The sequence below is a fragment of the Mastigoproctus giganteus genome, chromosome 8 (assembly GCF_048544385.1).
Source record: "Mastigoproctus giganteus isolate SK-2022 chromosome 8, ASM4854438v1, whole genome shotgun sequence".
Lineage (NCBI taxonomy): Eukaryota > Metazoa > Arthropoda > Arachnida > Uropygi > Thelyphonidae > Mastigoproctus > Mastigoproctus giganteus.
In genome coordinates, this window is record NC_143582.1 from 58,864,600 (window position 1) to 58,888,244 (window position 23,645).

Consider the following 23,645-nt stretch of genomic DNA (forward strand, 5'->3'; position numbering starts at 1 on the left):
TTAGCTACCCTAACACAACCCATGTGTTTACTTGTACCACAATGACTCCCAGCAGTCTCTGAAATATCCTGCATCTTGTTTTCCAGGCTTCTGCTCATTCCAATAGAAGCAGTGCAAGAATCACTTTCACCTCTTCCAGCGGCTACTGTTAATCTATTAGCCCTTGTATCTCCCCAAGCTAGCAGTTTTCCGACCCACCTAACATTGCCTCGATAGCATCAGCAGATATTCTTGCACCCTTTCTATTTAAGTGTATCCCATCCCTGTAGAAGCAGTCTCTCCTGTTAACAAGTACAGACCAGGCTGAAAAAAATTCTACCCCTTGAGCCTTGCACAATCTTTCCAGGGTCGAATTGATCGATAAGGCTCTCATCATATACTCCCTCCTATCGTGTCTGGGCAGAATTGCAGACACTTTCAAATTCAACCCTAATTCATGGCTTTTTTTCAATAGTGACCTGTACTTGTTAATTAATTCTGCCGGTCTCTTACTCTTAATATCATTAGTGCCAACGTGTATAACTATATCAACTTTTGTGCCCTTAAAAGATGATATCTGCTCTACAACATCATCAACCTTTGCCCCTGGCAGACATACCTGATGTTTTCTAGTGCCTTGCAAGAGTTCTATGCGTTTACCATATTCACTGTGTGCAACTCAGAAATTCTGGTATGTTATCTTAAAGACAATTTCATTTGCTCATCCCTTTATTTTTGCAAGGTGGATCAGATCCATTTACTGTGTGAGATGTCTGTATTGTGAAGTATGTTACACCGTTGAGTCTGACAAGTGGTTTTGGAGATCATGTTTCAGAACACAAAGGGGAAGAGCTATTACAGTTCTAATTTTGATCTTTCTCTGCCATTTCTAAACACTACTGGAGTCAACAACATAACCTTGATCCCCATCTTGACTTCCAAGTTGATTTCAATTTACTATCACCAACACCCATGGCTTGAAGCACTCATAGTGTTACCACGGCCCTATGAATCACAATAAGGGGATGCTGCATCCACCATATTATGGAGTTCACCATCTTGTAACGAGTGTTGGTGTTTATCTCATACATATTTTTCATCACCAATGTCAGATTATTAGTTTTTGTGATTTCACCCAGTTATTCTTGTTCATACTAATCATGTATCGTACAAAAACATGTATACCCTGTTATATGCCATTCGTTCTTTTAAACTGAAGAGGCACCTCGTCTCGAAAGCTATATACTGTATTTTAATGATTTTATCAGTTTTCTTTTAATAAAATTGTATTTTACTTTTTTATTCCATTTTAGTATTTATTATGTTTTGTTAATTGAAGTTTATTTTAACACTGATGTGTCCTTTGTTTCAAGAAATATTCTATGTTGTGTTTCCCAGTGCTCAAGGCCTGTTTTCTAGGAGTCACACCTGTAAGTGTGCTTGGCAGTAGGTTAATTGCACAGCCAGTTCACGCCACTGCGAGTGAATTCTTCAGCTGTCTCGAATTTTTTCCTTCCCAGGTCCTTCCTTATTGGCCCAAACAAGTGATAAAACTAACCCAAACAAGGGCTAGTTTTTGAAATAATTTTGAGGTTTTTTTTTTTTTTTTTTATTTGAATGTACTAAACTGTAGTTAATACATATTTTGAATTCCTATATTCATGTAGGTTAGTTTATTTTTGTATTTAGATAAGTATTTAGAAAGCTACAGCTTAATATTCAGATAGCTTTTGCTATCGATATTTTGGTGAGAACTTCATAACTTTCGTTGGGTAGCTTAAATTTAATTTTAGTAGTTGTTACAAGTATTGTATTTAGAAGGCTGCAGCTTAATATTCAGATAGCCTTTATTATCAGTATTTTGGTGGGAATTTTGTAACTTTCATTCGTTAGCTTAAATTTAACTTCTTTAGTGATTTAAGTTTTGTCAACAGTTTAATTTCTGTGCTATTTTGTTAACATAAATTCTGTAATATTTGTAAATTTTAATTTCACAATCTTTGTAAAGTTCGAATTTTACTTAAATTATGGTTGCTACGAGATCCACAAACAGTACAAAGTCCAGAGACATTGGGACTCAAACAGAAATGCCTGCGGGCATTTCCAGTGTGAGTCAACTTCATCATTAGTACACCTTGTGACAGACCTAGCTCTGTCTACTAGATCTAACCAATGTAAGGAGTGCACCAATCTCAAATTACAACTTGCTAAGTTACGAGAAGAATTTGATTCGCTGAAAAAAGTGAGCGCTTGCCCTAGAACAAATGTAACTGGAAGCTCATCAGGGATTACATCCATAGGGGGAATACCTATCACCGTAACCCCCCCTACAAAACTCTGAATTCTTCACGAGGTAGAAAAGTAAAATCGCAAAAGTCATCAAATTGCATGATATTTACACGGAATGGTGTAGGTTTTAATCTTGCACCTCTAATTATTTGGGCTCGGGGACATTCGCAGGTACATACTTGGCTTTTCTCTCAACTTCTAGAGTGCATTGAGTCGCAATCCATTTCTGAATGGCCTGGCTCAAAAAATGTGTCTTTAAACTGGGGATAATTTTTAAAAAGTACATGCACATCGAAGCCATAAAATTTATGTATCCTCCGTCATCGGAGGGTACATAAGTTTTATTGTTGTCTGAAACTTCAAAGTCATTCAAGGAATCTCAATCTTTCTTTATCTTCCAAATCAGATTCCATTTGAAGTGTGGAACATGGTGCAAGAATTTTTTGCGTTCTTGTACTCATTATTCCAAATTTTACTTTTGACCACAAAAATGAGATGTTACAAAGGACAACTAAACAGTAATACTGATTGGTAAACTGAGACAAACAAAACCATATGTTTAGCAGCATGCACGAGCTGGCCTCCCCCCCCACTCTACTATACATGCCAAAAAAACCGAAAATGGTACTTTTGCAAATTGCTCTTTCAATACTTACCATGCCAAACTAACCAAAGTGCCAGATTCGTGTATCTGCATGGTGAGAAGTGTTTTTTTTTTTCACAGATAAGTGAAAATGCATGTAACATTTTCAACCACTTGGCTTTGAAATACACATACGAGCCTTTAGCAGGGTGTAGTTGACCAAGAAACAACCTCAAGAATGCATTTAGGTAAAAAGTGCCAAATTTGCACATTCGTGGTTTTGGTGTGGTGCCGACAATATATCAGCCAGTTACAGGCAAGTTTAAGATTATAATAGTAAAAGTTTAAGTATAAGACCGAAAATGGTACTAGTAGAAGATTAATTATAAGATTATTACTTATTTGTACATATAAAACTACTTACTGATACACGTATCTACCACGTCCAGTGCTGTTGTTAGCATGGATGGGAAATTGCTGTTCTGGATAACCAGAGCACTAACTTTATGTTCTTCAGTCATATACTGTTCCCTTTCCTACAACTAAAATTTTCTACACTCTGGGCTGTTATTGTAGACAATGGCAGGAGTGTCTTATTTCTATCCTAATTCCTTACTCAACTTTGTCTCCTGTTAGCTAAACTGCTATACAATTGCCTATAACACAAAACACATGTACACAAAAATAGACATGTTGTACTAACAAGCTCTACTGTGGTTATAGGCAATTGTGTAGTGGCATAGTATTGGGGTCAGGTGCCACCTGTGGTTTCCCACATCTGCACCATATGTTCACTGTGAAGGAATACAGTACTACTGTAAATGCCAGAAAAGTGTTGTGTGTTATATATGACATATTGCGTTAGGTTCTGTTGTGTTTCCTGGCATTTGGCTGCAGGGCCCCTGGTGGGACTCCACATTGCCCCCACACACACCACTAGGAGGTAGCCAGTCTGCCCATTATTCTCTGACTTGTCTCCGCCAGGGTTGCCAGAGCTTCCTGGATGGAGACAAAAAAAAAAAAAGGTAGAGTCGGGGAAGTACAGAGTGTACGCAAGAAAGGAGGGTACAGCTAGAAATATGGAGGATGCAGGTGAAGGCATCCTCCAGGTTATCAATGGAGCAATAAGCGCCATCAGTTGAAAGGGGAACCCGGGAAGGACGATAAATAAGACACAGCAAGAGAGAGCTGCATGTAAGTTGCCACTGAGGAATGAGATGGCCCGTACGCCAGTTGATCCTATCCAGGTTAAGATTGGTTGGCCAGTTAGGTAAGGATCAGATGTTTGGGTTGTTCCTATTTTGTGTTGGCAATAGGGTGCTCCGTCTTGTGAAGAGGGCTTGTGCAAACTTGGTAAACTCATAGTAGTAGTTTTCTTCTGTGATGAATAAGTGTTCTTTCCCTTGAGAGTTATCTTGTATACGAGTAAACAGGATGCTGCAGAGGTCCTCATAGTGTTGACAGGTATATACTAGATGGTTCCAGTCTTCTATTTCACCACATGCACAGTAGGGGTTGTCAATGATCCCCATGGATGTTAGTTTATGGTTTATTGATCTGTGTACAGTAATGAAGTAGGTGGTATAAAGACCAGGAGAAAACCAATTTGGAGATTTGGGAAATATGGCATTCACATAAGGTATAAATTTCTTGGTGATTGGGCCCTTGTTGGTAGCAGTTCATCTGTCCTGCCAGGTCTGAAGTAGTAGGATGGCAATTTGTTTCTTTTCCTACCTGATTTCATTCAGGTTATTGATGGAGTGTCCAAGGATAGTTGCTGGTATGCTCCTGGATAGACAGTAGTGGAGGCCCCTTCGAATAACCTCCAAATCAAGCGGAAGGACGCCCACAAGAACCTGAAGGGCTGGGTTGCTAACTGTGCAGCATGCCCTTGTAATAGTAAGAAGGATGGTGCGCTGGATGGTTCCCAGTTTACGTTTGTTGTAAAGAGTTGCCCTGCGAAACCAGACCCCTGATTCATACGTTATGAAGGGAAGGAAGATTGATTTGTACAGAACCTTAAGGGTGCGTTGGTTCAGTCCCCAATCACGGTGACTAACCCGTGCAATGAGAACAGTGTAGTTTCTCACTTTTGCGTGGAGGTATGCAAGATGCGGAGAGAAAGTGAGCTTAGGGTCAAGTACTATAGCTAAACCGCTATACAATTGCCTATAACCACAAAACACGTGTACACAAAAATATACATGTCATACTAACAACTCTATCTTTGCAGCCAGTTGCAAGATAGGCCAGTACAGTAATATACACAAATACAGAAAACACATAAAATGTGCTTTCCTCATAAAATAACACACACATTTTTTTTTTAATTTAGTTATTTATTTGATTTATTTATTTTATTATTTTTTTTTTTTTTTTTTTTTTTTTTTGCCAGTGCAGCAGAAGCCTGTGGCTTTCTTGCACTATGTTACTAATGGTAATGCTTGGGACACTGGGAATTATAAGATACAGTTGAAAAGTTTGTGGAATAAGTTCGTAAATTACAAAACATTGGTACGTGTTATTACCCCTCAAAGAAAATTTTCCACTTTCAGAAGCATTCCTGGTGACCTCCTGTTTTCAGGGTCTGCAGAACTTTCAGTACATTTCCTTGGATCACTTCATTCGTATCTTTTCCTTTTGAGCAGCATTTTCTGTAGACCCATTGCCATCACTCACGGTAATTTAATTCATGAAATTAAGATTTTTTTCAGTGTTCAGTAATTCCTCTTAGACATCCTGTCATCTCTTTTGGTGCCCAGTTAGGATTCTCGGAATAAATTTGGTACACAATGCCAAATCTTTAAATCTGCAGTTAAAATGCACTGAATTGGATAAAATATCAATTCTAAGTTATTGAGTATTTATTGCTTTATTATCAATGGTTGATCCTATCCCTGTGCATTAGATTGATGTTACATCATCAATAGTTTTTGAAGTGAGCAGACAGAGCATAAGGATTATCTTGAACCAATCCACGGCAATCTCTGAATTTAGTATACAACTTATAAATAAATAGCACTATTGTATAGGTTAGTGCAAAAGCATCATTTTAACGTGGCCATCTACCAGAGTAGTTAAATTAATTAAATTGGCATCGTTTTGGTTATATCTCATATTGTGAATGCCTTCACGAGTTGCCATGGTATTGTATTACCTCAAATAAGTAACACTTCACCAGTTGAGAAGACTACTGTTACTTATTCTTAGCGGATACCACCACCCAGACAGCACTGTTTCAAAGTTTGTTGGCAGGTACCCTGGTGTTGCAATAGTGACAATCCAGTTATGAAGTACAGTAAATCCCTGCGAATAGCGGGGGGTTACGTTCCTGAGAAATGCCGCGAATACCGAAAATGCGAATACTGAGTTATGGCTCCCATAGTAATAAAGGGGTTCCGTTCCAAAGTATGAAATATATAAGAAAAACTAGTCTAAAATTTTGTCTATGTATGTATTATATGTATCTTCATAATATGACTATGTACATAGACAGTACATAGTGAAATGCAAGCATAAGGCATCGAAATAAAAATAAGAAACAATTTAATATTAAATGTAATATTTATTAGAAATTTCAAACAAATCTTTCAATCCAGCACCTTTACTATAGCTAAAAAACTTATCCCGCCAGTGCTATCACCAGTTTTGTAAAGTGTTGATAAAGGAGTTTTGCCTTTTCACAAATGATGAGTGAACTTAACGGAATTTTATTTTGAATTCGTTCTTCTATCCACGGGTTTAAAGCTTTTTCCATTTTTTCTAATTTAACATAACAAGTTACAGAGCAAATGTTTGAAGCAATTAGCACATTTTCACAGACACTATGGTGGATTTTTTCTTCCGATTTCTTGATTGATCGTACCGTTGACTTATTGATTTTATGTTTTGCCACTGACAAGACACTTTCACCATTAGAAATTGTCTAATAACTGAATTTTGCTCGCTAATGTCATCACCTTCTTTGATCTTTTCACAATTCCCTTGTTATTCGTAGCCATATTTTTGTAGGGGTTAGAAAAGAATTTGTCCACAATAAAGTCACTTTCTTCCTTTAACACACTCGAAAAAAAAGTCTGTTTACACTAACACACTGCAAAACGGTAGATTTTTCACTTTTGTAAGCATATCAATTTATAAATTGATAAATTTATTCAATTTATAAGCATATCAATTTATAAATTGATAAATTTATTCAATTTATAAGCATATAAATTAAAAGCAACCGACGAAACCTTCCACGACAAACGCATAGCACATACTGAACAAGGATTAACGAGAAACATCCACACTCGCGATTTTGTCACCCCTCTCTCTCCCCACCCATTGAGCGCTGTTTTGACCGGGAAAGATAATTTTAGCCATGCCCATGTTTTTTCACGGCAGAAAATGTTCACGGCGATTTAAAAGTCACATTTTTTTAGGTTTCATTTTATATTAAATCAGCGACCGCGAATACAGATACCAAGAATAGCGGGGGTTTACTGTATAACTTCACAATATGAGAGATGCCTGATTGTGTGCAGTGATATAGACTATAAAATATTTAAGGGCAAAGGCCTCATGCTACAAGGTAGAATGATTAACATATAGGTTAGTGCAAAAGCATTTTAACGTAGCCATCTACCAGAGTAGTTAAATTAATTAATTAAATTGGCGTTTTTTTAATTAATTAAAAAATAAAAAAATGATACTTTTGCATATGTTAGTCATTCTACCTCATAGCATGAGGCCTTTGCCCTTAAATATTTTATAGTCTATATCACTGCACACCATCAGGCATCTCTCATATTGTGAAATTATACTTCATAACTGGGTTGTCACTATTGCAACACCAGGGTATCTGCCAACAAGCTTGAAACGGTGCCGCTGAGAATAAGTAACGGTAGTCTTCTCCACTGGTGAAGTGTTACTTATTTGAGGTAGTACAATACCATGGCAACTAGTTGTGAAGGCATTCACAATATGAGATATAACCAAAACGATGCCAATTTAATTAATTTGACTATTCTTGTAGATGGCTACGTTAAAATGATGCTTTTGCACTAACCTATATATATATATTAGTCATTCTACTTCATAGCATGAGGCCTTTGCCCTTAAATATTTTATAGTGTCTAGCACTATTGCTGAAAGAAAGGTCCTTGAAGGCTTCTTTTAAGCATTTTAATAGCTTTCATAGCAAAATCATGACTGCTCAATAGCTGATTGTGCAACATTGACACAAGGTATAAGGGCATAGGAAGAGAGAATGATTTCAAGATTAAATGTGTTTTAATGTTGTCTAGACAATGTCTATTTGTTGTTCCACAGACTTTTCAATTACACCTCATGCATTATAATGATGCTAGTATTGGGGTTAATGTGTGTGTATTTTCCTTTTACAAAACTATTCATTTATAGTTTTGAATAAATGTATATAATTAATATTGCTGTATACTTCTTTTTTGTTGTTTTCAGAACACAACAGTGAATCAGATTCTCAGAATGCCAATAGTGGCAGTGAGGAGAATGGACCTGTGCCAGAAGTAGCAGCTGGTAGTGCAACATCAAATTCTACAGTTTCAAGCAGCAGTAGCAGTAGTTCATCTTCATCAACTGTAAATGGTAATCAATCACCACAGAACACTCCAAATAGTCAACAAGCAAAAGTTCCAAAGACAATTCAGAGAGAGAGAGTTAAGAAAGTAGCAAAGAAAACAAGGCACAGGTAAATTGATCATATGTTCATAATCAATTTTCATAATTGGCAGATGTCCTTTGTATTCTTTCTCTCTCACAGATGCATGCACACAAGAAAAATTTCATTATTATATAACTTTATTACACTCAACCTATACATAAGGAATGGCAAGTAATTATGGATGAATGAAATGGGATGATTTTGCAGTTCCTTGGAGTATATGTTTGCTGGAATCAATCCAAGGTTCCTAAAATGCTATCTTAATGTATAGGGATTTAGTTATTAGCTAAATAAACTGTCTTAATATTTGTGTGGTATAAGAGTGGTCATTATAGAAAACTACATTTCATGAAAATCTCAGCATGTCTCACTTGATTTTTGCCCAGTACTGTACCTAACAGGAGTGGAAGAGAAACTGCCATAAATCTTTCAGTGAAAATTTCTTACTTATTCATTCATATTTTAAAGCTCCTGCCTTTCAGGAAAACTGTATGCTTTCTGATATCCTGTGTCAGTGTTTAGAAAGTTGATCATCATAGGAGTTGTCACTGCCTAAAACTTTAGTATAAGGAAAAACTATCGTCATTCAGATCATTATGATATTTCTAATTATTTATTATCTTTATTTTTTCATAGCACACTGGAACTTATTGCTCATATCTGTATGGTTTTATTTGTTTGAAGAGGTATGTGTTTGCAAACCAATCTGCAGGTCGCAAGGGCTGAAAAGCCCAGAGTAACTCATTGAAAAAAATACCGCTCCCTCTGCCTGAGATCAGCTTAATTGTGGCCTGGAATAGTACTTTAGAAATTCCTCCAGTCGTCGATGGGAATCAAATCCACACCTCTCCAAACAAATGGTAGAAAGTTTGTGTTGTGCTGACTAAGTTGCTATGATAGTACAAATTAATCCTTCTGGTTATCAGCCTTCCATTCATTATTTTCCCTGTATCTTCTAACTTTTATAACTTTCATTTTTCATGTGACATCTTTACAATTGACAGTACAAACCTTCAATGCAGTATTACATATTACGCTATCTAGTTTTATGTTAGAGCTCCCTGTCACTCACTCTGTACTATAACAATGGTGGCAAGATCCGAACGAAACAACGGTTTTACGTATATTAAGTAGTAACCAATAAAATCTCTATCTAAATTAAAAATAATGTACCTACCTAGGACTATACAAGAACTCACCAACTTACGTAATACACGACTTATGGAAATTCGACTTTACGTAAGTTTTTGCCAGCCGGTGCTAACTTAAAAAAAATTGTGTAAACGTATTTTGCATCCTGTAAGAATAAATGGAGGGATCATGAAAATATCGTAATGTGAACCCAAATAATACTTTTTTTTTTTTTTTTTTTTTTTTGTAATTCGTTCCAAGTCCTTGGAAGTTGAAAATTTTGCTATACTACTAAGCTATTTATCTCTCTAAAAGGTCATATTTATAATGGAAATTGCACTACCCTTTCATCGTTATCATATGTTCCTGTTATAAGAATCTATTTTGAACACCAAATTCTAAAGCATGTTTCTCGAGGTCATGACCAAAAACAATAACAATTTGGACTTTCCGGTTTATTGGGCTTTTCCTATAGTTCATCTAATTATAAACGTGTAGTAAACTCGATCTTATTGCATTTACGATAATACTGATAACTGCAATTGTGTAGGTTTTTACGCTATTATGATGAAATGTATTCCCCTTCACTGAAATCTTCAATCATATAAAAAACAAATTTTCAGAAAACTATCTTCATTCCTATTTATGTATTACAATGATGAAGGGAAAGCGACCAACGAAAAGTGCAAGTGGTGGTAGTGCCAGGAAACGAAACAAAATTGATTTAGAAATCAAGATGAAAATGATTAAGAAGTACAAAATAGGACAAAGTTTATCATCTATTGAAACTGAATTAGGTCTCACTGCTGCTTCAACAGTGAATACTATTTTGAGGGACAGTGCGCATATAAAAGAACATGTCAAGGAATCAACGCACTTAAGATCAAAAGTGATCACAAAACAGCATTCAGGCGCTATATCGAAGATGGAACAGCTGTTAATAATATGGATGGAAAATCAGATTCAGAAGTGAATGCCCCTGAGTCTAATGACCATTCAAGCAAAAGCAACAAGTATTTATAAAGATATTAAGGATAAGTACAGTGAATCCCAACCCAAGTTCGTGACAAGCAACTGGCGATTTAATAAGTTCAAGCATCGCGCTGGTTTCCACAACATTAAAGTATGCAGTGGAGTCGCCAGTGCCGATTCTGCAGCTACAGAGAAATTTTGTGATGTGTTGGAAAAAATTATTGATGAAGGCAGCTATTGAACGCAGCAAATTTTTAACATTGACGAGACTGCTCTGTATTGGAAAAAAAAATGCTGGATCGAACATACATTGCCAAAAAGGAAAAGACAATGTCAGGTGTCAAAAGATAGGGCCACGCTCTTGCTTGCGGCTAATGCAGCGGGAGATATGGATTAAAACCACTGCTTGTGTACCATTCTGGAAATCCTTGTGAATTTAAGGGCACCAATAAAGTCTATCTGTGCATTTCCGTTCAAGCCAGACAGCATGGATAACAATATCTCTTTGAGAATTGGTTTAAATGCTGCTTCATTCCCGAGGTTGAAAAATATTGTAAAGACAATGACGTTGCTTTCAAGATTTTGCATTCTATTAGATAATGCTTCTGGACATCCTACATATCTAGATGACTTCAATTCGAACATGAGAGTCATTTCTACTGCCAAACACGACTTCAATCATCCACCCTATGGATCAGGGTGTTATTTCGAAATTAAAAGCATGCTATTTACGCAAAATATTTGCTCAGGCATTGTCTGCAGTAGACGAGAAAAATTTTATGTTAAGAGAGTTTTGGAAATCTTGAACATTAATAAGGCCTAGGCGGAAATTACTAAAAGTTGTTTAAATGGTGCATGCAAGAAAATATGCACACGGCACGTAAAAGGCTTCGAAGGATTTCAAAAAAATGAATTATATGAAGAGGTTACAGATAAGATTGTAAAGGTTTCAGAGCTATTTCAGTTGGAGGTTGATGCCAAAGACATGGAGGAGTTAATAGAGGAAGAAGAGAAGGAATTATCTAACGAAGAACTTATTGACTCGCAGGCAGTGATAGTGGAAGAAGAAAATGCTGATGAAGCTCAAGATGAACCAAATGAGGAACCGAGATGCTTCATTACAGGAGAGATGGCAATGGCGAGGTTTGAGAAGATGGATCCTGATGGTGAACGATTCTTAAAAGTTAACCGAGGGTTGCTTGCTAAAAAGAAATCTACGATGAAAAGTAAAAAGCCACCATCCAGTCATCCATTAATATGTTCTTTCGTAAGATTGAGCAGCCGACCCCCTTCTAAATCTCCACAGTGATGTACTTATCAGCTGAAGACATCAATTCTGGAAACTATGCTTGAGAGGTAAAACTTACTGACGTTATGCCTGTCTCCTCTCTTTATTTGTAATTTTATAATTTTGAAATTTTTTTAAATTTCACGCCTTTGTCATTTTTCCTGCACAAGAGATTGAATAAATACAATAAATAATTGTATTTACATGTTTGTCGAACATTTCTTTTTTGATTCAATCAATTCAGCGAGCACAGTTGCCAGTGCTACACAAGCATGGGGGAAATTCCATCTTGCATAGCATTCCGCGGAATGCAGCCCCTACATAAGTCGGGGAGTTCCTGTAAAGCTACTTATGAAGTATGATATAATATGACAATTAAGTAAATAAAATGGCAAAACACTTATGATTTTTTGGAGCTTGTAATTCACAGCTTTCACTTGTAATGATGCTCTCTCAAAAATTAATGTAAATTAATTTTTGAATTAATTTACCTTAATTAATGAACTTCCCAAAATAAGAACTTGTGAACTGCAAAGTTTTACTGAAAGCAATCCTAAACAGGCCAAGTAAGCTGAAAATTCTAGGCATCTTATCCTCACTCATGGAGAAAGTCTGTTCATGTTTTTCTCTTCTGTCTTGATTAAGGCAATTGATTGTTTTTTTTTTTTTTTTTTTTAAATGTTATGCCAATATTTGAAAATCCAAATATAGATCTTCAATCCAACATCACATTCATGTACTAAGATCACTTCTCTTTCCATTTTGGAAGTTGATTTACCATAGTAAACTATAGTAATCAACTTCCAAAGTCAGAATCAGCTGGAAGGATGACTCTGATTGAGTCATGTATATTTCTACTGCTGAGGTCATAGTCACACTAAAAGAAGAGAAGATTCTGTTCTTTTGTCCAGTGAGGAAGTACATAATGGCTGCATGTGACTGCATTCTGCTGTTCGATGTATTGCAGTGCGGTCTCAATCGCATTTAGGCCTTCCGTATGTGAAATTTTTGAGCCTTCTCCTGGACGCACACCTTTGTCTTCACTCTCTTGTTTTCCCTCACTCACTAAATTTATAATCATATCATTGATCTCCTGTTGCTCATCCTCATTCATCCAATCATGAATGTCTTCTGCTGTAATAGGTTCTGAATTTGGAAGATTTTTACTAGCTCTATAAGTGGAAGATTATTTTCTTCTTCTTCCTCAGTTTCACTGAGAATTTTTTTCCCAGGATTTCATGAGAGTTGATGTTTTTACTTCTTCCCATGATTCTGCCAGCCAGTAAATGACATCTTTCACGTTTATATTTTTAAGGCTTTCAGCAACAGTTTCACCATTTTCGAGATCTTCCAGGAGTTGTTTTAAAAGTCGTAGTCTGTAGTTCCATTTCAAAGTCTCCAGGACACTTTGATCTAGTGACTGGATTAGAGACGTCACATTAGGACAGTGCTTCTCAAAGTGGGCGATATCGCCCCCTGGGGGCGTTTGAATTATCATTGGGGGTGTTAGGCATGAAAGGGGGCAGATGGAGCACCATCAGTGATTGACCGTTACAAGGGTTTTATGGCTTATTTAAAAAATGCTGTGCCAAATATCATTACTGTTCATTGTGTCATTCCCCGTCAGCATTTAGTTGCGAAAAAACTTGATAATCAACTGCACAATTCTCTACAAACTGTTATTACCGCTATAAACAAAATTAAAGCACATTCTTTGAATGATTGTATATTTCGAAAGCTTTGTGATCAAAACAGTGAAGATTTTGAATGATTGCTACTTCAGTCCGAGGTTCGGTAGCTGTCAAAAGGCAACTGTCTCAACAGATTTTATGAACTCTTTGATACTGTTGTCGAGTTTTTTGAAGGTAGGAACAACGACCTTAGTAATGACCTCAAGAAAATGAAATCTGATATTGCTTATCTTTGCAGATTTATTTACTAGGTTCAACTCAATGAACTTACATTTACAAGGACAAGATGTAACTCTTATTAAGGCGAAAACTCAGATTTCAGCATTTATTTCAAAATTAAAACTTTTTGTGCACAACATAGGACGACATGAATTGTATCAATTTCCAAATCTGTTGGAAATAGAGAGAAAAGAAAAAAAAGCTGATGAAACTAACTTTTTGTAATCATCTAGAAATGTTGCACGGAGATATGCAGGAAAGGTTCGAAGATCTCCTTAATTTGAAAATTCCAGATTGGGTTATAAATCCTTTTTTAAATAATGACGGTGAATGTTTTGTAGAAGAAGAATTGATTGAGTTACAAAATGAAGTTGAACTGAAGCCAAAATTTCAAAATTCATATCGGGAATTTTGGTTACAAAAGAAAATCCCTGACCATTATCCTGCATTGTGGGGAATTGTAAAAAAATTACTTATTTCTTTTCCAACATCATATCTAGTCGAAACCGGTTTCAGTGCTGTATCTCAATTGCTGACAAAACAAAGAAATTGTCTGGATGTTGTTAAACGAGGCGATTTACGACTTCTACTTAGAGATATTAAACCTAATATTGATAAGCTAATAAATCTCCACCAAGCTCATCCATCGCATTAAATATTAAAATATAATTAACTATTTCCATTAATATGACTTATTTATGTAGTTGTAATTTTTTATGAAGTGCAGTAAATAGTTTTCTTTATAATTCACACGCATACATGCAGGGCTGCATTTACGTTTTTTGAGGCAAACAGACAAATATTCATTTCAGTTATTTAGCTTCACTTTATATTGGTGGGCTAAAAAAAAAGCCCTGGCGAGGGCTTTTTTTAGGGGGGGGCAGTGATCCAAAAAAGTTTGAGAAGCACTGCATTTGGACGCAAAAAAAAGAGTTTTAATGTCACCAGAGACTAGTTCAGTTTCATCTGGATGAGAGGGTGCATTGTCCAGAAGCAACAATGCTTTTTCTGGTAGTTTCTTTTCTGCCAAAAATTTCTTTGTTGCAGGAATGAAGTCTTCATGGAACCATTTTTTCAACAAACATGAATCCATCCACGCATTTGATTGGCTAGCATACTTACAAGGAAGACTTTCCACATGTACGTGGTTTGAAGGCCCTTGGTTTCTTAGCCTTTCCAATAAGTAGCAACTTATGCCTTTGACTTCCCGAAGCATTTGAACACGCCAACACTGTCAGTCTCTCCTTACTATGTTTATACCTGAGCGCTGCTTTTTCTTGTGACATGAGCGTTTTGGTCAGAAGCATTCAATAATTTATACCTGTTTCGTCACAGTTGTAAACTTGATCCAAACCTAAACCTTCCTCCTCTATGACTTCTGCCAACTTTTTGGTAAAAGACTGCACTTCTTCCTGACAGGCAGATAATTTTTCCCCAGTGATGTTCAGCTGTCTTACTCCATACCTCTTTTTCCATCTATCTAACCATCCCATGCTAGCTGTAAATTCTTCATCACCATCACGAAACTTTTTCTGAAATTGTAGAGCCTTTGCTTGTAGAATCGATCCAGAAATTAGGCTTCCTTTCTGTCTCATTTGTGTGAACCACAAAAAGCGCTTCAGATGTTTGTTCAAACTCTCCCTTTTTCGTTGTTTTTCTTCTCACGTACTCATCACTTTTCTCAGACGATCTTTGTGAACACCATTTTTCAATGTTCTGTCGATTTCTCACCCAATCTCCTACAGTTACTTCACCTACACCTAGCTCTCTAGCCAGCTTTTTAGTTGTTTCGCCCTTGTCTACTCGTTTGATGGAATCAAACATAGTCTCTAATGCATCCACGACACTTTTCCGTTTTACACTCATATTACATAAAATAAAAATAAAAATAAAGAAGCCATGCAGAACAGATAAACTAGTGGCAGGCCTGATGTAGCCAAGTGGTCAGGAGTGAGGGTGCACAGCATGAGTGTACCGGGGTTCAAGCCCGTGACTACTAAATACGATAAATATTTGTATTGACGATGTATTGTAAACTCTACTGACCTGATTGTTGTGCTGGAGTATAAACTGAAAATTAAATTTTTTCTTTAGTCAGAAGCAAAATCACCTGAACAAGATGCCAAACTGAACCCGACAGATAAAACTGTTGAAGTTTCGTGGCGCGGAGGGAGATGAGTCATCAAAATTCCGTGAATCAGCACAGTCTGTTCTCATCACAGTCTTACTCATCATACATATGAACACAAAGAACTCTTGAAAGCATCACTTAGTCTTTATGTAAAAATTGAGCTAAGAGCTAGCTTGGATAACACGGAACCTCGGATAATCGGAACTCTACTGTATATGGGTATTGTTTACGTGTAGTGTACCGTTGTTCCTCTGGCCATTTATCCACCAGACCCCTGCTGAGGCCCGACGTTTCCCCATGGAGGCAGACCAGGTACACTAGTAGTTTAAGATTACTCTGGCAGGTTCTGCCACCTGATTTCCTGAGTTTCAGTGGCTAGGACCTTAAAAAAATTTTAAAAAATGTGTGCACAAACACATGAAGTGATCATGGCAGGGATAGTGCTAGAATTTAAAGTGTTGAAAATTTTGTGGGCGAAGCAATTTGGGTGTAATTAAATTTTGACGTGTAGGGTGTTCGCTGGCATACAGATATAGTGGGGGGATGACTGAAGGCTGGGGGAAAGTGGTAGAAATATGGAGACAATAGAGAAGGCGACTCCAGAGAGTGTTAGTGAGGCCGGCCCATGCCTCACAAGGCAAAAATAGGGGCGGAAAGGGGGAGTAGGCATTGCCCATCTCCTCCCTCTGCCAAGGGAAGGGGAGTTAAAAGGGGAACCAGGCAAGAGAGTCTGGTTCAGATTGCCAATAGTGGTGTTGGGCAGCGAAGCTGCACTGTCATTCATAGTCAAGTTCTTGTTCTTGATATAGGTGTCTTCTTTTAGTTCCTTTTATAGTCATCAGTGTGTGTGGTTATGTGCAGTGTTTTCGGTCCTGCGAGTTGGTGGTGTTTGAAATTCACAAGTGGGTAACCAGTGGTTTGTCTTGTGTCTATTTGCTTTTTTTTTCAGGGTTAAACAGTAGGCTCTAGGGTGGTCGTGGTAGGACCCTTAATCTGGTAAACATCTCTTGGGCAAATTGTCAGAAAGCCCGGTAATGGTCCTCCTCCAGCAGTATGAACTGCTCCTTGATCCTTTGGGTTGAAATGGATATTTGTGATGAGGTGGCAGTGGAGGTCTTCGTAGAGGGAGCAATTGTGCATTAAATAATTCCAGCTTTGCTCCTCACCGCAGTGGCATAGTGGTGATTCTACAATACTGAAGGCAGCCAATTTTGCATTGAAAAGATCCGTGCCCTGTGAGCAGAAAAGTGGTGTAGAGGCCAGATGAGAACCAGGGTGGTTGGTGTGGGTAGACTTGCAGGATGTCTGGGATAAATTTCCAGGTCTCAGCACCTTTGGTTGAGTCCATCCATCTGAATTGCCAGATTTGTCCAAGGATGGTTGTAAGGCATTTCTTCTCTGTTACAGTGTTATTGATTGGGTTGGTGGTGAAACCACTACAAGTCACTGTACTTTCCTTTGAAAGGTGGTAGAGTAGGCCGTAATGGATGATTTCCAGGTCTATGGGGAGACAGCCAACCAGGACCTGGAGTGCGTGCGAGCGAGCTCACAGTACAGTGTGCCCTTGAGATGGTTAGTAGGAAAGAGCGCTGTATAGTCTAATTTTTTCCTATTGACTGCTGTGATGGCTTTTTTAAACCAGACACCTACAGCATATGAGAGGGCTGGGATAAATATGACTTTATAGAAGAGCGTGTCCTCTTCTTTAGGCCCCATTTCTTCCGAGTAACTTTGGCAATAAATGTTGAATACCTCTTAATTTTTTTCTGCAGATGTACAAGATGTGGGGTGAAAGACAAGTTCTTGTCAAGGGTAAGTCAAGATGCTTCAGTTCTGTCATTAGTTTTATTGTGGTATCCTGTATCTTGATTTGCGGTGGCCTGCGTGTGTCGAGAGAACCTTTCAGGAGTATTGAGGAAGTTTAGGTTCGGGGAATTCTCAGGTGATTGAGACTGGCCCATTTCTGTAATCTGTCAGTGGCCTGGTTTGCAGTAGCTTCCATTTGTGCTCTGCTGTCTGCCTGTAGCATGAAGACAAGGTTGTCCGCATATGCTTGGGTATCTACTCCATCAAGGTCCAGGCCCAGGAAGCTGTTTGGGCCAAGGTTCCAAAGTAGCGACCCCAGTACGGAGCGCGGTGGGCATCCCAGATGAACAGGTCGGGTGACTTGGCAGTAGTTACAGTGGCCGTTCTGTCAGAGAGATAGGTTTGTATGCAGTCATATAAGTTGCCCAGAATATTTGCCTCTCTGAGTCTGCCAAGGAAGCTTGACTACCAAAGTGATTCAAACACCCTGGCAAAATCAATGGAAATAACCAGAAAATATTTTTTGTTGCAGTTTTGGGCTGCATTTTTTGTGTGTTCAAGAATGTCGACCACGGAGCACCCCCTCCGGAAGCCAAACTGGTTCGGGGAGGAGAGGTCTGCAGCAAGGTAGTAACTTTCAGTTTTATTATAGAGAAGGTTCTCAAAGAGCTTGCTGATTACTGTGAGAAGTGCAATCGGTCTATGGGATTCAGGGAGGTCTTGTGGCTTGGTTGGGTTTTTCAGTATGTCTGACTTTTGCCAATCTCCAATTACAAGGAAAGTGGCCTGTAGAAAGGCAGTGATTAAATAAATTTAAGATGAGGTCTGGGATATATTCTACTGCCTTTTTGACAATCTCAGGTTCGAGGTAGTCCCCTCCGGGTGTTTTCCTGTTTCACAATTTGGTCACTGCCAGAAGTTCTGCATGAGTGAAAGGGGACTCCTGGAGAGCTTGTTTGTATTTGTGGTTCTCCTCACACAGCTGAAACTGTTCTGGGGAGTTAGGATCCATTTGTGGAAGAAAGGTAACATCCAGAATTCCATTTATTGATTCATGCCCTGTCTTGGGGTAGATGCCTACAGCTGTTTTTATGGCTGGTAGCACTTCCCCTCTGGGTAGTTTATTGGTTGTTATTTTGTATACAACTCCCCAGGGGTCTGTATTTCCAATGCTTGAGACCAGGGTCTCCCAAGTCTGTTTCTTCCTTGTTCTTATTAGAGCAGTATATTCATTCCTGACCTCACGATAACGCTGTCTTAGGGCTTCCACTTCAGCTGTCGGCCAGGAGTGACGTGCATGCTGGAAGTTCTTGCAGCTTGCATTGACTTTGGATCTGAGTCTTTGGAGTTCCAGGCACCACCACGGAACGCCCCCAGGGGATGGTCTCTTTTGTCTGATTGCATCGGTTGCAGCTTCTGTAATAATTGTTATGACTCTTTGATGTTGGTCCGGTGTGAAACCTGCATGGTCGAAGGTCCGGGCAGCCTCAGTCAGCTTCTCTCTGAAAAGGTCCCAATTTGCTGTTTTCACTGAAAATCTGTACAGGGTGAGCCTAGGTATAGGTTGAAGGGTGAGACCACGATGTAACTGGAAGGTGATAACTCTGTGGTCTGAGGTGGTCCAGTCTTCTCTGACCAGGCGGATAGGTGGTTGCCGATGAAGCGAGTGGCCAGACTGACATCGATGGTGGCTTCCCAGAGAGAGCTTAAGAAGGTGGGTGCATTGTTTGGTTAAGAACTGTGGGGCTGTTGTTGGTAAGGATTTCTTCAAGGTGTCCATTTCTGGATCCATGTCTTTCGAGAGTTGTGCTGTGCCATGCCAGTGACGTACAAGTTGACATTGGCACAGATGATGATTTTAGCATTAGGAATTTCATGTAGGACATTCTGCAGGTAGTTCACCACCAGGAGGATGTCTTCACCCGGTCGACAGTATATTAATATTGCATAAAAGTCCCCCAGTGAGGAGGTAATATGGGCACAGGCAGCCCATTTGTTACACAGATGTGAGATCTTAGTCACCATGAGGTCAGGATTGGGTATGATCAGGGCTGTCCAAGTGGTGTCTCCGTCATGCTGTACCACTTTGTAGTTGAGCGGGTATCCTCTCACCACTCGACTATGCAAGTATGGCTCCTGGAGGAAGAGAACATCCAGGTTTTCTTCTTCTGCCTTTTTTCTCAGCTGGGATACATCTGCGATGGCCCTTTGTGCATTGTGTGGCACAAATTTCACTATAGTTAAGTTATGGTTTTTAGGTAGAGTCCCCATAATTTATTCTTGTTTGTTGTGCACTCTTGGCTATAACGTACCCTGGGCATTTATTGTCTTCTCTGATTGAACAGTCAGCAGGTAGTTTTTGGGCCTTACAATTGGCACAGGTTGGAGCAGCTATCTTGTTGGGGGAGGAGTTGTAGTCATGGCCCATGCCTGCTTCCATCACGATAACCTATAAGGAAGACACAGTCTCCCACTGTGTAAGGAGGTTATCATGGGGAAGTGATCACTTCCGTATGGGGCCGCCTCTGTAGCCAGGTTTGAAGGAGCAGCAGTGCATAGCACACGCTTCTTGATTAGACTGGGGCTTGAGCCCGTCACCACCAAATACGGAGGATGCGGAAAGGTTAGGGAATGACCACCGCATATTCCCGGGAGCAATATGGCCTTAGTTGCTAATGCTCCTAAAAACCAAACAACGAATGAACGAACTTCCGTATGGGTTCTCCTCCACTTCCCAAATGAGGGAGTAGAGAAGGGGAGCAGATAGAGAGAGAGAGAGAGAGAGAGAGAGAGAGAGAGAGAGAGATAAATGGCAGAAAACATACGGGTAAGTAGGTCAGCCAGCTCAGTTTCTTCAGACATAAAAAAAAATTATAAGCTCTTCCCTCAGTTCATAGAGCCTTGAAAGTACCTGCCCTTGAGATAGCCACCTCACTTCCATGTGCAGTAGGAGTTGTGTGTGAGCAGCTTCCATGGCAGAACAGTTGTAGTTGAGTGGGTATCAACTACAACTGTTCTGCTATGTTTCAGAACAGTGCTGAAAACAACCTTGATTTTAATGGTCTACCCCTGATGTAGTTAACCATTTTGATCATCTCATCCAGTACTTTTTGGATCTCAGGTACTACTGATTTTGGCGCCTCTGTAGCCAGGTGGGCAGGAGCAACAGTGCATAGCACACACTTCTTGATTAGATCGGGGTTCGAGCCCGTGACCACCAAATACGGAGGATGTGGAAAGGTCAGGAAATGTCCACCGCATATCCCAGGAGCAATATGGCCTTAGCTGCTAATGCTCCTAAAAACCAAATAACAAACTACTGATTTTGAAATGAGGGCTTCTCCGTGCAGGAAACAGTGTGTATAAACGACGCTAGGGTTCTTTTGCTTGGCTAGTGCGACGAATCCTTTCAGGCTTCCTGACATAGAGGGAGCACCATCGGTGCAGATGCTGATGCATGATTTCCATGACAAATCGTGAGAACTGAAATAACTGGACAACATCAAGGATGTCTTGGCCTTTTGTTGTTTCTAGAAGTGGTTTGCAAAAAAAAAATTGTTCAATGATGTCTCCATTACAAACAAACCTGCTGAATGCAATCAGTTGAGCTTTTCCAGTGATGTCAGTTGACTCGTCCAAAGATGGAAAAAAAATTGGCTTCTTTAACGTTAGCTATCACTTGTGATTCAACATCTTAAGACATGTCTTGTATATGCCGACTAATAGTGTTATCAGACGTAGGGATTTTCAAAATCTCTTTTTTATATTCCTTGCCAAACCTAATATTTACAATTTTACAGCATGCTGGTAAAATTACTGACTCAGAAATTGTATGTGATTTTGGTCCATTGTTCAGCCTGGCCGGTTTTATCAACTATAAGCCTTTTAAAATATTCAATTGGTTTCTCACATAAATGTGAGTGCTTTCTGTGAAGGTGTGTTTTCAGCTTACTTGGAACCATAGCTTGGTTTGCCAGTTTCTCACCACAGACAACACACTTAGGATGTGGCTGCTCTTTTCCAGAGGAAAAGAATCTGAAAGACAAATAGTCTTCATTATACTGGCGCATGACAGTTTTAGAACTAATACTAACTGCACTATGTGTTATACTACCAGAACTAGTGCCAGCTACACTTGATTCATTATCATCATCTAACTTACATTTTTTAATTAGAAATCTGTTATCCATGTCTAATAAAAAAATAAAAATAAAAATCAACTAAATTCAATAACAAAATAGAAATAAACAAAAATGCATTAGTGCAAACTGACATGGAATAACACACCCGATGTGAACAACAGCTGACTGAAGACTGACAATGGTGAAAGGTGGGGTAGTAAAAGTACAATTGCGCAGAGTTATTTTGTGATCTGGAACAACAGGGATGGAAGTTCTTGAAATTTTACTATAATAACTTTTTTTTTTTTTTTTTTTTTATTAAACTGTTATTGTTTTCATTCTTATTGGCCTTTCATGAAAAATATACAGTACTTCTAAAATTTACTTTGACAATTTCTTTTATTCCCCAATTTTTTTTCTCTTTTTTTTCTTTTCTACCTTCCTCCAAACTCTGTGGCATATCTGCAGACCCTTTGCAGCACACTGGTTGAAAATCACTGGCATGGAGTATAAACAGAAAATTTAATTATTTATCCATACTTGATATCTTCTACAGCCTTTTCTATGCCAACAATAGAGATTACCTTCATAATTTCCTGTATGTCAGTCTTTACTTCTTTTTCAGTTCCTTTGTTTAGTAGTTTACAAAGTAAACTCCATACTTCTAAAATATTCTTCTCTTCTAACATTACCATTGTCATTTTCGATTACCATTGCTGTGATTCCATCCCTATCTTTTGAGAGTTTTAACTAAATTCTGAAATATTTTTCAGCCTTCCTGATTCTTGTTTTTGTGTCTTTCTCAAAATTTCCCTAGATTTTCACTTGAATCTCTTTCACACATATTTTAGCCTTTTACATGTTTCTTTTTATTCCAGTAAGGATTTGTATGTGTGTGTGGGGGGGGGGGGTAGATAAGTTATCTACCTTGACTATAAATGTGTGTGATATATAAAGAACTGTAGTTTTATTATATTTTCCTAAACACAAAATAGTTAACTCAAAGGAAGACATAGATGTCATGAAGTTGGACCATAGGGCCATCATCAGATTTTTGACAAAAGAAAGAAATGGACCAAAACAAATGTTATTCATGAATGGATGAAAGCCATATATAGTAATACTGCCCCTTCTGAATATCAGATAAAATTTTGATCGAAACAGTTCAAATTATTTCAATAGTCCACTGAAGATGGCCTCGACTCAGGATAACCAATGGAAGTGATAACTTCAGAAATCTGCTAAAAAAAAAAACTGTGTGTACCCTGTACGCACAAAAGATGTTTTATGTGTAAACATCGATGAAAATCAGAACTGTTTTAAAATACAATAGCTAGAACCGAAGTCATGAACAATGTAATGTTTTATGCTCAAGCCCGCTACTTACTCTACCAAATCAATATTAGTGACATTATCTTCATACTTCAGTCCGAAATATTTAGTATGATTGATGTAATGTTTTATGCACACACCCACTGCTTACTCTACCAAATCAAGATTAGGAAGAGGTTAGGCCAATAACCTAATTACATATTTTATTGTAGCCATTTGTTGAATAGTATGATTGCAACAATACAAGTATTTGTTACAAACTGCAATCTCATTACATTCCATTGTTAGGTGCCTAGATGTTTCACATCAATAATTTTCTGAGTAGTGAAAGGGACTGACTGTCACACTGCTATAGCGAAGTGTTCAACGATGCCAAAGTCAAATGCACAACAGTGTTGAGAGTATCAAGCAAGCCAACCT

At 38.3% G+C, this 23,645-nt stretch overlaps 1 protein-coding gene across 3 annotated transcripts in view; it reads left to right on the forward strand.

Moving 5' to 3' along the window:
- Eaf6 (chromatin modification-related protein EAF6/MEAF6) overlaps nucleotides 1–23,645 on the forward strand; it is a 425,780-nt gene that overhangs the window by 344,568 nt on the left and 57,567 nt on the right. For all 3 annotated transcript variants that reach the window (XM_090380123.1, XM_090380120.1, XM_090380121.1), the window contains one exon: nucleotides 8,312–8,561. In XM_090380123.1, coding sequence (XP_090236249.1) covers nucleotides 8,312–8,561 — 250 coding nt within the window. The remainder of the gene's footprint in view (nucleotides 1–8,311; nucleotides 8,562–23,645) is intronic.